We start from the raw sequence: 13,850 nt of genomic DNA on the forward strand, positions 1-13,850 counted from the left end.
GAGGCCTCTTTTAGCCATACCGTTGTGGTGATGAGATCAGTCCCTATCCGAAGCATTATTGCTTACCTACAAGTTATATTCCTTTCCCAACAAGCGGTGAACACTTTCCGTAAATTCTTAAGCCCCAGCTCAATGGGCTGAAACTGTTGGCATATTTTGTAGGACCCTTCCTGCCCTGCCGTAGCCTTAAAGTGGATACTATGTTAAACGGACAGAATCAAGAGTCACCCGCAGGGTAAATCCCAGAAAAATTGACTGCAGTTAGTCATCCTATTCACCAGGTGATTTGATGAGTAAGCAAACATGGAAGTAGAGATATCTACCTCCATTTTTCATTAGTATCATCAAATTATAACTAAGCAATCTAATCTGGTGCATTGTTATCTTTAAATTAGTCCCGATCGGATTCTTTCCCTGCGAAATTGATCAATTAAACATGTCCATTCCCTGGAAGACTTGTTCGAATAGGCATTATCTCCTCATGAAAATAGGAATTGAAAAGTTGACTCAAATCGATTTGCTTATCACCAATCAAGCTTTAGAAAAGATAATAGATAACCACGCAGGAGTTTTGATATATAAGTGTGGACAAAATTGCTGGCAGTCAAGTAGTTCTGCTTTGAAATTTCAGAAAGTTGTGAAAAAATAATTGACGGTACCAAACAAAGTTAGATAAAAACGATGAAGTATCTGCTAATTCTCGGGACGCTGGTGGTCCTGGCTGCGGGTCAAAATTACAAACCAGTCGTATTCATTAATGATGGATCTTTCACTTGTACTGCAGCAGGCGCTTTCGCGGATCCCAGTGATAGTGGAAAATTTTATTACTGTGTTTATACTGGTAGTGGATACTTGTCGACCTTAATATCCTGCTCAAATGGATACGCTTTTGATGCTAAATCTCAACAATGTGCCATGCAAACTCCGAATCAGTCTAGGGATGGTGACAGCACTCCTGCGCCCATTACGACGACGGCGGTACCTTCCTCAACTGCAAGCCCAACGACTGTCGCGGTGACCACAGAAGCACAACCAACAACGATAGTTTCAACGAAAACAGGAGGTCCTGATTCCACCAGTGCAGCAACTAAACTTGAGACAACCACAATTGCCTCAACTACCCCAACTCCTATTATTACAACTGAGGTCCTAACTACAACGACTAAAGTGGTATCAACAACGGAACAAAGTACGACACCAAAGGTTGAACCAACCACGGAAAAGCCGATTTCAACCACAACCCAACAATCCACAACGGAAGCTTCTACCCCAACAACCAATGACGGAACTTTTGTCTGCACTGCTCTAGGAGCCTTCCCCAACCCACTAACCAACAAGAGTTTCTACTATTGTGTTTCGGAGAATGCTGGTGGATACACTTCGATAAAAATTGAATGCGGGGAAGGTACTGAATATATTTCTTCAATTGAGACATGTGGAATTTCCGGAGATGTTCAACCAGTAACTGAAAACCCAAGTGCTACTACCCTTGAACCCGAGCCTTTCGTATGCCCAGGAGCTGGATTTTTCCCTGACACCTCTGATGAAACCAAATTCTACTACTGCTTTTCCGATGGGAAAGGAGGTTACATTCCTGTCGATTTGAATTGTGGTGCAGGAGCAAAATTCATAGCAAATCTGGGAGGATGTGGAATTCCAACCCCTGATGAAGTTCCAACAACAACAGAAGCGAATAGTGATTTCAAATGTTCTGTTGAAGGAGCCTTCGCGGATCCTGACAGTGATAGCAATTTTTATTTCTGCTTCCCCAATGGTGAAGGCGGGTTCATCCCTATTACTTTGTCTTGTGGAGCAGATCAAGTATTTGATGCTGATCTACTCGAATGCGTAGATTTAGATATATCTAGCACCGAGTCACCTGCTGAATCTTCTACACCATTGCCCATCGTCTGTAGTGCTGAAGGAGTCTTTGCCGACCCTGAAGATGACACTAAATTCTTTTATTGTTTCGAGAATCCTGATGGAAGTGGATACCGAGAAGTTCTCTTTACTTGTCCACTGGGATTGGTATTCGACAATCAAAAGAAATTCTGCAGCAAATCCGAGGTCTCACAAAGCAGTACCGAAGCAGCCACCACTTTGCAGCCGGAAAGTACAGAAACAACCGAACAGGATAATGAAACAACCACACTTGCACCCTTCAGTTGCACCCAAAATGGAATGTTCGCAGATCCATCCAATGATGAACACTTCTATATTTGTATATTTGACGGGTTTGGATACATCACAATATCATTGCAGTGTACCAAAGATATGGTCTTCATCCCGGATTTATATCGATGTGCTCCCCCAGATACGCCAGTTCCTCCACCTGCCCCAATAAAATGCAACTCAGTTGGATACTACCCCGACCCAGACAGTTGTCAAAACTACTACTATTGCTATTCGAACTTTGACGGAGGATATTTGACCATCAAAATGACATGTCCTCCGGGTACCAATTACTTTGCAAACATGCAAATTTGTGTCACTGATAAAGTACTGAAATGCAAAGATGGTCATGATGATGATGACGACGATGATGATGAAGGATCTGGATCAATATCCACGACTGAAGCTTCTGAGGAGACAACATCTACCACAACCGCCAAACCAAAGTTCCAATGTCCTGGTGCAGGGAACTTCGCAGATCCTGACGACGACCATAAGTATTACAAATGCAAATATAAACATGGCGGAAAGTTGGAAGCAAGCAAGAAGAAGTGCGACCATGGTTCCCAGTTTTCTGCTTCCAAACATAAATGTGTATCTGATGATGACTGGTCGTGGTGGTGGTGGTAATACCACCCCTCAATCAAGTCATGGAAGTTATGGAAGCGCTGTGAAGACCATTCCTCTTTAACTAAATATTTATCTCACATATTATGTATTATAGATTATATCTAATTATGTACCAATGTAACGGTCCTATGTCCAGAAAATGGCAACGTGATTGTGAAAATACGAAATATATACACTTTATTTTAATGGACAAGCTTATTTCGCTGTACTGTTGCAGAATTTGGAACCAAGGGACCAAGCACTTTGTGCAGTTAGATTCTAAAGTTGAGTTTATCATCAAGCCGGCTCATTCCCCTCTACGTTCCTATACCGGGGAACCCAGAGAAGCGTGTCCTAAAATGTGCTGCCCAGACGGTTCAACGCGTCTCTGCACTGCTCCACCAGCCGGGAGGATGTCGTCACTGAGTATAAGGTCTTAATGGCCACTTAGCTGTCGGTCAGAATGACTATGTTACGCTTAGGGCTCGGATCATGCTCCAGTCATCGGCAAACTTCCAGTATCGCCAGTACTTCCGCTTGGAATACACTAGCAAAACTTGGGAGACCATACGACTCGGATGCACTGTGTGTATTCGAGGAAACCTCCCCGTCTACTCCATCGGTAAAGAATACTGAGTCATAACCTTGCAACACGCCGCCGGTTTTCCACAGCAAAGTTTCTCATGGAGTTCAGCTTGGGTATGGCGTAGTCCGAGGGGAACGCCCAGATTTCCTGAGGTACTTCGTCCAGGATGTTATTGTGGCCTTAGGGCTTCGCTGTCCGGCATCGGGATTCACGTAGTCTGATGGGACTGCACGCTAAAACGTATTTAATGTGGAGGTCTAGGGAGAGGAGGTGTAGGAGTATATTGAGGTGAGATCGAAAGTCCTTCGCGGACCCATGGCCGCGCCTGCCCGCTTTCGGTATGAAAACTACCCGTGCGCGTCTCCGGGACTGTGGTACGTATCCTAAAGGGATGCAGCACGGTAAATTTCAACAAACCACGACACAACTCTTTCCTGCTTCTTCTGTAGCATGACTGATATTATGTCATCTAGGCACGGAGGCTCCAAACAAGGTTCTGACTCCCAGTCCTCTTCGCTGACGTAAAAATACGTCTGAACCAGCAGTTTCAAGGTTTCACCAGAAGACTCCTGAACGAAAGCAGATCTTGCTGAGCCTCGGGGATTCGCTGATGCTTTCGATGCTCAACCAAGACGGCCTCTTGGCGGTCGTGATGGCCGACTTCGGACACTTCTTGTTTGGCTGCCAATATTTATTCCTGCAATGAGTGCCTTTTCCAGAGCTCGTCTGCCGTGCCAATCTTACCAATAGCGCACCGGACAGTTTGTTCTTAATTACTCCAGTCGATCCCTCTGGGGTCTCTGAAGGGTTTGCGGCAAGATATAGACTGAAAAGTATCCAACTGTGATCTGAATAGGATCTCTGGTCAGACACTCTCCAATTCTCCATCTTACGAATCTCATTGTCGATTAGTAGGGCGATATCACATTTCTCCGAGCTGGGGAAATGGAAGGTTGGTGTACTGCCCCTGTTACACACCGATAGATTTCAAGTATTAATAAAACCAATGATTGACTCACCTCTCTCGTTGATTTCCAAGCTGTCCCAAAGCATATGCCTCTGCATTGGCATCGCAGCCTATTAACAGATTGGCCTCCTTTGTTGCTATTGTGTTCGTCAAATGTTGTAGTTCTTCTGGCGAAGCTGATCGGTCGTGAGCCATGTAAACCGAGGAAATATGTAGGTTTTCTGCCCCCGCCTGCTCCAGTTTGAACAGACTTGGTCGTTGCAACTTCGGACACAGAAAAGTATGTAGACTCTACTTAGCGATGGTATATGCTCTAGGTCTGTCTTGATCAGCGCCTCCTGTGCTGTGGAATAAATTAAAATAATTGCTTTGGAGCGCTTTGATGGTTCGGTCGTCTTCAAGCCAAGGCTCCTGTATCAGTGCTATGTCGATGTCTCTAGGAGGAAAACAAGCAGATTAGCCGAGGCGCACTTAGAGTGGTGCCGATTTATCTGGATTATTCTCAGCATGATCTGCTTGAGTGGGGAGTTCTTCAGTCCCCGTCAGACGGTTGATCGTCATCTCTTCCAACTGCTCGTTGTACATTGAATCTACGTCGTTGTCCGATTTTCCAGAGCGGAGCACTTATATCTTTGCGTTCCTGACTCCGAACCGCACTTTATTGTTGACCTTTTCCAGTGCCTCCAGGCACTCTTCGTTTATACGGAGTTGAAAAGGTTGACTGTTTGTCTTGGGGTTCCTCGTCCTTGATAAAAACTCGGTCGTCCATGGGAATCCTGGGGTTTTGAAGGCGCAGGGATTGGACGAGTTGGTCCTTATCTATGCCGATCTTCAGCAACCAGGTGCCAGCGATAAGTCTCCTGGGAATCTCGTCTTAGGGAATGACATTGAGCTTGATGTCCTCCCAGGCGTCGATGATTTTAGGACGCACCACCCGAGAAACTCTTGGGAGAATTGGTCGTCGAAAGCTATAACGTGGAATTCACGGGCCACCTGAGAGGAATCAAAGAAGGGGATGGATTTTTTGCATTTGTCTTCGGCGTCCAGGAGATGCCCAATGACCATCTCCCGCAGATTGAACTCAACACTAGTCCACCCCTTGGGCGCTAGTTTGCTGCTACTGGAAATACCACCCACCAGCGCCACACATAAGTGACTCCTGGCCACGTCGCTGAAGGGTCTCGCAGTTCGTGGCTTGTCGGCTGGCTGTTGCTGCGTACTTTCCTTCAGATGTTGCTTAGCGTCTAAGCTCTTGCATACCCAGCTCCGCCTGTGATCTAGCCTAACAACGTCTTGAGAATGATTGCATTTCAGAGTGATGGGCTTCACCTTCTGCCCGTCTGCCAGCCGTTTGCTGTTGTATTACTCAAGAATCGCCTGATATTTAGCGAGGCCTTTTTCGTCCCGCTCATCGACAGTACCGACCTCCTTTTTTCTTAGAAATCTAGCTGAGAATATATATTTTCTTTTGGTACTGGTTCTTGAGCAGGACATCGGTAGGCCTTCGCTTCTTAGCTGCTTTTCGGTAACCGACGTTCTAGTCGTTCTTTACTTTTGAGAGATCCCCCGACGTCGAGGGTATCTCATTAGGGGTACTATGTCTAGTACTCGCTACACACACTATGGTGGATTCCAGGCTGGAAACCATTAGTCCGTCTTCCGCTTCGCTCCGGAAGGTTCCTGCGGTTGATTTCAGTACAGCGGTACTACGGCTCGCACAGAGTGTACTGCTCTCGACGGCTACTGTCTCCTGGTTGGATGTCAGCAGCTCGTCTTCCGATGATGCCTCTGGCATCACCCCCTCTTCTTCTATCTTCGGTTTATTAATTTTTAAAATTGAGTTCATGTCTTGGTCCCACGAGTAGTTCCGGAAGAATGCCCACCCTTGCTAGCCCGCCACCAGGGAAAGGGTCTTATTTGAAACTGAAAGTGCTCAAGCTATTCAAGCTATGGACCACTCAGTCCTCGGCGTATGTTGTTCCACCTTGGCTGGGTGTCCTATTAGCACCTTCTCCAATGCAGGGAGGACGATCCCCGGGCTGTTGCTTCGGCTCATTCTCCCGCTAAATGTACTTGCCCCTGACACGTGATCAGCAGATATTCAAATCTTCATCAGTAGGATGAGTGTACTCCCAGCCGGACCCTTAAAACTCTTGGCCCGCCCGAAGACGGTTTCCAGCGGTCATTGCGAGGAGGTCGTGCGAGGACTTGCCGAATTACGCAGGGCATGTTGAACCGAATGACCTAGAAATCTGGGATAGTATGGTTGCTATCACAATCCTCATCATTGATGAGTTTTTTGGTTTATTCGAAGATTTTAGCGACATTTGGGAGAGAATGGGGATAGGCCTATGACTATCAGGAAGGAGATGATTTTCATTCTTTTTAGGGATAAAAATGGTTTGAGCATACTTCCAGCTCGGGAGAAAGTAGGCGTTCACCAGGTAGTGATTAATTAGAGAAGTAGGTTAATGGCTGCAGAGTATGTTTTTAGGACAATGGTTGGGATTTTATCAAGCCCTGTCTGTTTTTTGTTTTTACTCTGCTTAATGGACATTTCGACTGATTTGGGCTTGATTAATTTAATGAATTAGCGAGAGCCAGTGAGTCTGGCGAAGTGAATTTTTGATCAGGCCAGCTTGACAGCTTATTGGCTGGCTTTGAATAGGGCGAAAAAGCATTAACTTCAGTTTCCAAGCTTGGGTCAAGCATATGGAGTGTGAACTGGTAGGGTGTGAGATAAACAACTATCTCAAGAATGATAATTCAGGAGAAGAGAGGAGAGGAGAGAAGAGGAGAGGAGTGGAAAGGAGAGGAGAGGAGAGGAGAGAAGAGGAGAAGAGTGGAGAGGAGAGGAGAGAAGAGGAGAGGAGAGGAGAAGAGAGGAGAGAAGAGAAGAGAAGAGAAGAGAAGAGAAGAGAAGAGAAGAGAAGAGAAGAGAAGAGAAGAGAAGAGAAGAGAAGAGAAGAGAAGAGAAGAGAAGAGAAGAGAAGAGAAGAGAAGAGAAGAGAAGAGAAGAGAAGAGAAGAGAAGAGAAGAGAAGAGAAGAGAAGAGAAGAGAAGAGAAGAGAAGAGAAGAGAAGAGAAGAGAAGAGAAGAGAAGAGAAGAGAAGAGAAGAGAAGAGAAGAGAAGAGAAGAGAAGAGAAGAGAAGAGAAGAGAAGAGAAGAGAAGAGAAGAGAAGAGAAGAGAAGAGAAGAGAAGAGAAGAGAAGAGAAGAGAAGAGAAGAGAAGAGAAGAGAAGAGAAGAGAAGAGAAGAGAAGAGAAGAGAAGAGAAGAGGAGAGGAGAGGGGAGGAGAGGGGAGAAGAGGAGAGGAGAGGAGAGGGGAGGTTTGGTTCTCCACGAGAAGATTATTGGTTAGGGAGTAGTTCTCCTTAACTTCTTCATTTGTTGGCCAAGAAGTCCTTGGTGATGGAGTCGGACATGAGAGCATTGGTAGCACCAAAGCTTTCGGCGGACTTCGCAACTACAATTGGAGGAATTTTGGTATTTACCTGCTTCCTCCGAGGTGCTCATTGTCCGAATAGTTGCCTCAAGTGAAGTAATCGTCGCTTGCAGTCCCCGGACCATCTGTTCTGATACATTTTACGCTGTGAAATTTGTAGGTAGTGATGTTGTGGCATCACTAAGCATGTTGGCTGCATCTTAAGTCTTAAATCATTAGATGTTGTCTTCAGTATTTCACTGAGGTTAGACTAGAAAAAAATTCAGATCTCACAAACTTTAACCTATGTACATGATGTGTGGTTGGCACGTGAACCTATAATTTCTTGCCTTGATCTGTATTTTTTGATTAGATTAAAATAATCAAACAGCATTTATTGAAGGCTCTTGTTTCCACCTCAATCCATGAGTAATTCCCAACTGACATAATGCAATATAATCTCCAATTCCCATATGCAGGATTATCTTCAAATTAATGATGAACCTTGATGGAATTTCCAAATTTCCACTGATTTCGTCGGATGACCAGGTGCGCATTCCTCGATCACACATTTGACACGCATTATCTTTCGATTTGCAAATCAGATTCAAATCAATTTGGTTATCTATAAAATAAAATGAAATATTAAAAGTGCAGTTTCGGAGAAGATAATTGCACCAGTTTTCATATAAAAACCCTACCAGAGTCACTTGGGGTATAGTTCAATTCAGAAATCTCACGAAAAGGAACAGCTTCATTTAAAGAACGGAACAAGATACTCTCCCTACGATGAAGTATCTTTTCGTATTCAGTGTGTTTTTGGCCATTGCTGCCGGACGAAAACTTGAAACAATTGATAGCAATAGTGAACCGTTTGAATGTCCTGGAAGCGGAGAATTTGAGAATCCTGATGATCAAAGCAAATTCTATTACTGCATCCTTAACGGACCTGAATATTTAGTAACATCGGTATCCTGTTCACCGGGATTTGTTTTTAGTGCAAAACTACGACAATGTGTTTTGGAAACATCGAATCAACCCAGGGATATTCCTGCTTCGTCAACTGTGGGTGATACCACCGCGCTAGATAGTGAGGGGACTGCAGCGACAGAGCCTGAACAAGAAACCTCGAATGAGACCACAACTTCATCGGCACCGATTACTACTACAACAACTGTATCTGAGTTAGGAAGCAGTGAAACTACAACCCAGGAAGGTCAGACAACGACTCCAATTCCTCCTTTCAAGTGCACCCGCGGTGGAATGTTCCCAGATCCAACGGAAAATTCAAACTACTATTTGTGTGTATTCACTGGATTTGGATATATCTCCATCTTGTTGCCGTGCTTCCCGGGTTCAGTGTTCCTTCCAGATTTGCAAACATGCGGGCGTCCAAATGCAACGATACCAACTTTACCGATGGATTGTAAATCAACTGGCTATCATCCAAATCCTAAAGATTGCCACTCCTACTACTATTGTGAAGTGGATGACCAAGGGTACCTATTTGTGTCGATGATATGTCCGGTGGGGACAAATTACTTTCCCGATATGGAGGCTTGTGTATCTGAAGACCTTTTTCAATGTAAAACGGATGATGATAGCGAAGACGAGGAAGGATCTGGCAGCACTGCTATTCCAGAAGTATCGACGATAGGTACAACGCCTTTGCTTCAAAAGTAACTGAGTTAGGATAGTGTGGAGAAGTGAGAAGTTAAGGCATAGTTTGGAGGTGTTGGACTATTATCCATGCCTTTATGAAAACCGTGTGAAATATTGATGGGAAGATCTCAAAATCAATGCATTCTCAGCAACTGATATTGAACAAATTCCAAAACGTTTGGAGATTTTAGCGAATAAATAGTCTACCCAGAATATGTTCTGTTTCAATACATTTGATAACCGGATCTGTGAACAGAAGAACGAAGAACTTGGCCGGCGTAGGACGGAATCGGCAGTAGATAGGTCACATCAACAGTAACAGGATGGTCCTACCTGGCATAGAACAACTAAGGCTTTAGTGGTTGCAACTTGTGAATCTCTTTTTTTTTTTCAAAGAAGTGAACTACGGGATTTCCCACTCTTTAAACGCTGCCTTATCCCTGTCCATGAAGAAGCGAAATCGCAAGTATCGAAATGCTAATTGCTGGATTTTTGTCAATACGCAACCCCTTAATGGTTACGAATTATATTCAACGAAAATATCTTCCATTTTTGATTTTTGAGGTTTTTGAGTTTTGAGGAGCTGGAAAGACACTATCTTGAACACCTGGGATTTTTACCCAGTTGCTGCCGCTGCCATATATCCGAGTACTTCATTCACCCATACGAGCGGCCCAGGTTAAAGGTTGCGTCCCCACTTTATTAGCTATTTACTTTTAGACTAGCGTTCGCGACTTCTACGGACGATGTACTGGAGTACGTAAAGAGCGGAGTTGGTTTACTTTCTCCTCTGTCTTGCGTCAAACTGACAAAAGACAACAACACTGACCGGGTGATTACATCTTTCAAGAAGACTTATCCACACGAAGTTAACGTCCTCGGCAACCCTTCTTTCTGGCCTGAAGGTGTATTCATCAAGCCATACAAACGCCCCAATTCGCGGGTAAATTTCAGGGCAATCCGTCTTCCTCGCCAAGTAATATAACTGGATCCATGTTTACTGTCCGGCTGTTTTGTCAGAATGTTAGGTGTTTAAGAACCAAGCTGGGGCCTTCAATTTATCCACGCTGGCTCAGCAACACCATGCCATCTGTATCTCCGAAAGCTAGCTGGACGATGCCATATTAAACTTCGAGCTCCCCGAAGGATACTCCACTTTCTACAGTGACAGGGACCGGGATGCAACTCGTAAGTCCACCGGCGTTGGGGTCCTAATTGCAATACAAGCCGAACTCGTCTTCACCTCCTCTGGCTTTCCTTTTGACTGTGTTGCTCTTCGTGTCTCCCCGCCCAACTTCCCCTTCTCACTTGTCTGAAGAATTGTTTGACAGTTTGTCTGAACTTCTTACTCTCAGATTCCTTTCCCTCCCTATCCGTCCTTTGCGGAAATTTTAACCTCCCCATGTTCCACTGGCCTAATTATCCTAGCCTTCCAATTCCTTCCAACAACCTCTCCCATTCTTCCCTTCCACTTTCCTCCTTTATAAACACTTGCTCTGTCCTAAACTTCAAGACCACCAAAAACTCCTTGGGCCGTACCGTCGATCTCTTCCTTTCCAACCTCCCCGAGTGCCATTTCCTTGCACATTTCCGCATGTCAAAATTGACGTTCACCATCCCGTGCTTGAATTGAAGTAATCGGAGCTCGCACGTTCAAACTTCAAAACCGAGCGAAAATCTACTAAGTTCAACTTCCGCAAAGCCAACTTTGACGGTGTGAACTCAGCTCTACCGTCTATCAACTGGGTACATATATTAAGCAACTGATCAAGCTTAAAATACCTTTTATAATACTGTTCAATCTCCTCTCCTGTTATGTCCCTTTTTCCCTTGCTTGCCTATGTTCGTACCCAACGTGGTTCGCAACGGAGATTCGTGATAACATTCGCCTGAAACATGCACTGCGGAAGAAGTTTCGGGCTTCTAAGAATGACACCGACCTGGCTTACTTTAAGGCCATGCATTCTACTGGGATGTCAATGATTAAAAAAACACCTAAAAGGTGTTTTTTGAGTGTTGAGGCCGCCCTTTTAGTCTCACTCTCGCAGTCAATCTCTTTCTTCTTCTATCAGATTTACTAACTCTACTGCGAACTCCCCACAACAATCCTGCGACATTCTCTGCACCTACTTCTCTTCCGTGTTTTCTCCCTCGAGCCCTCCATTCTCTACGCCTCTTCTAACTGCAGACTGCTCCGAATCTCCGGCCATTCCTCTTCTTACCTCTTCCTTGGTTAAGCTTCTCATTGGTCATCTTGACCGCAATGTCGGACCTGACCGCAATGGGTTTCCTAACCATATTTCCCTCCCCTGAGTATAATCTACTATCAAAGTCTAGAAGAATGCTACTTCCCCCATCTCTGGAAAGAGGCCCTTGTCATCCCTATCCTCCGGATTGGAGATCCTTCTCCTGCTGTGAACTACCGCCTCATCTCTCCGACTCTCCTCTTGCTCCAAAATCCTCGAAAGATACGTCAACGACTGGTTGACCGCGCAATTCGGTCACCCCATTGTCAAAAAGCAGCATGGTTTCGTGAAACAGAGATCTACGGCTTCAAACCTTCTGGTCTTTACCAACTTCGTTGCTCCATGCTTTATTTCACGACAGAAGGTACATGCTATTTATACTGATTTCTCCAAAGCCTTTGATACCGTTGACCATAATATTCTTCTCTCTAAATTCTCATTACTCAATTTCCCTCCCTCAGTCATCTCCTGGCTTTTCTCCTATCTCTCATACCGTTCTTGCAAAGTTTCTTTTCATGGTCACTCATCTCGTTCCTTCTCTCCCTCCTCTGGTTTTTCCCAAGACTCTATACCTGGCTCCCTACCCTTCCTGATTTTTATCAATGACCTCAATCCACACCTGCCGGTATTTGCTTTACACAGACGATCTTAAATTGTTTGCCTCTGTTTCGTCTCCGTTGGATTGTGCGCTCATACAGTCCGACCTTGACAATTTAGTCCGTCGGTGTTCGGTCACACTGAATGTTAACAAATGCCACTGGATGTGCTATTCGTTTAAACCCTCCCCAACATCCTTAGTGGATAACCTCTTTCACTACTGGCCTCCTTCAAAGATCTGGGTGTGATATTCGACGACAAACTTCGTATCAATTCCCACTTCGCTGACATCATCAACAGAACTCCCAAAATGTCTGGTTTTATCCTACGTTCCTCCTCCGACTTTACCTCAATTTAGCTCTCCTTAACACTCTTCTATTCCCTTGTCAGAAACATCCTTAAATATTACTGTGTAGTCTGGTCCCCCTACCGCATTCGTGACTGCCACGCTCTTGAAGTTGTACAACAAGAACAACAACAAATTCACCTGGACCCTCTTTTACAAAAAGAACCTTCCACGGGTTGATTATCCGTCACGGCTCCGCACCTTCAATCTCCCGTCCCCGTATCTTCCTTGATATGTGTTCTCTTTTCAAACTCTGCAATTGTCTGATGGACTGTTCTGCCAACTCGGATATTACCTTCCTGACCGCCTCTCATAACACACGTAGTGCGGCCATTTTTGAAGAACCCTTCGCGGCGCTCGAAATTTACTTCCACTCCCCGATCCCGAAGCTATGTCGGTCCTACAACGCCCTACAGTTGGGTCCTTTGACTTTGCCTCCTTCTCTAATTTTAAGCGTAAGGTAAGCCATTTACTTGCTCCCCCCGACTCTCTTTTATCATGTGGGGCCACAAAAGTTATAACAACACGGTTTGCAGTTAGCTCACTATAGATTTGTTTCGTTTCTTCTATATGAAGCGCTCGTAACCGAGCTTTTTTGGTCCCCCTTGCCTTTCGCAGTTTGCGCTAGACAGATCTGGTGGGGATATTGATCGCATCCCAATCCTCTTGAGATGTTAGCATTCTCGCCGAATCTTGGACAGTGTGGACTGAATACGTGCTTTGGTCTCTCCAGGACTCCACCGCATTTTGATAAATCGGATGAGGTGTCCAATTAAACCTGTAAGTGAGGTCATAATAAATCTCACCATGCTGTCTCTTCCCTTTTCTGCGTTCTTATCGCCCTTACCAACTATTTACAGAAATCCCCTTTTCGGCGTTGTCCATCTGCAGTGCAGGGGTATTAACTTCCCATTGTATATGGTCGTCATCTAATCAGCCAAGATCACAATGGGTACCATTCCCGATATGCCTAATACTGCCTCCTATGAGACTTTTCTTAAGGAAGAAAACACATTTGAAATTGTCCTTCTACAAACCGCGTTCAGTTTACGTCCATTGGATGATATTTGAAGTGCCTGTACCCAAACTGGGGCTGCATAAACCAAGCTGGAGCTGATTACCAAACTACGACCCTCGCACGTTCGGCATTCTTGCCGGAGCTATGCTCTACTTCTTCCGGAATCAAAGGATTAAATACATCCTCGGTACGCAGCCCTATAAGATACCCGTGGAGACAGCC

The 13,850-nt window shown here is 44.9% G+C and overlaps 1 protein-coding gene across 1 annotated transcript; it reads left to right on the top strand.

Annotated features, from left to right (window-relative positions):
• The first annotated feature begins 596 nt into the window (after nucleotides 1–596).
• LOC119657380 (mucin-5AC-like) lies at nucleotides 597–2,992 on the top strand. Its single transcript, XM_038064264.1, has one exon. The coding sequence runs from the start codon at nucleotides 682–684 to the stop codon at nucleotides 2,800–2,802; it is 2,121 nt and encodes a 706-aa protein (XP_037920192.1). The 5' UTR covers nucleotides 597–681; the 3' UTR covers nucleotides 2,803–2,992.
• The last annotated feature ends 10,858 nt before the right edge of the window (nucleotides 2,993–13,850 follow it).

This window comes from Hermetia illucens, chromosome 5, assembly GCF_905115235.1.
Source record: "Hermetia illucens chromosome 5, iHerIll2.2.curated.20191125, whole genome shotgun sequence".
Taxonomy (NCBI): domain Eukaryota; kingdom Metazoa; phylum Arthropoda; class Insecta; order Diptera; family Stratiomyidae; genus Hermetia; species Hermetia illucens.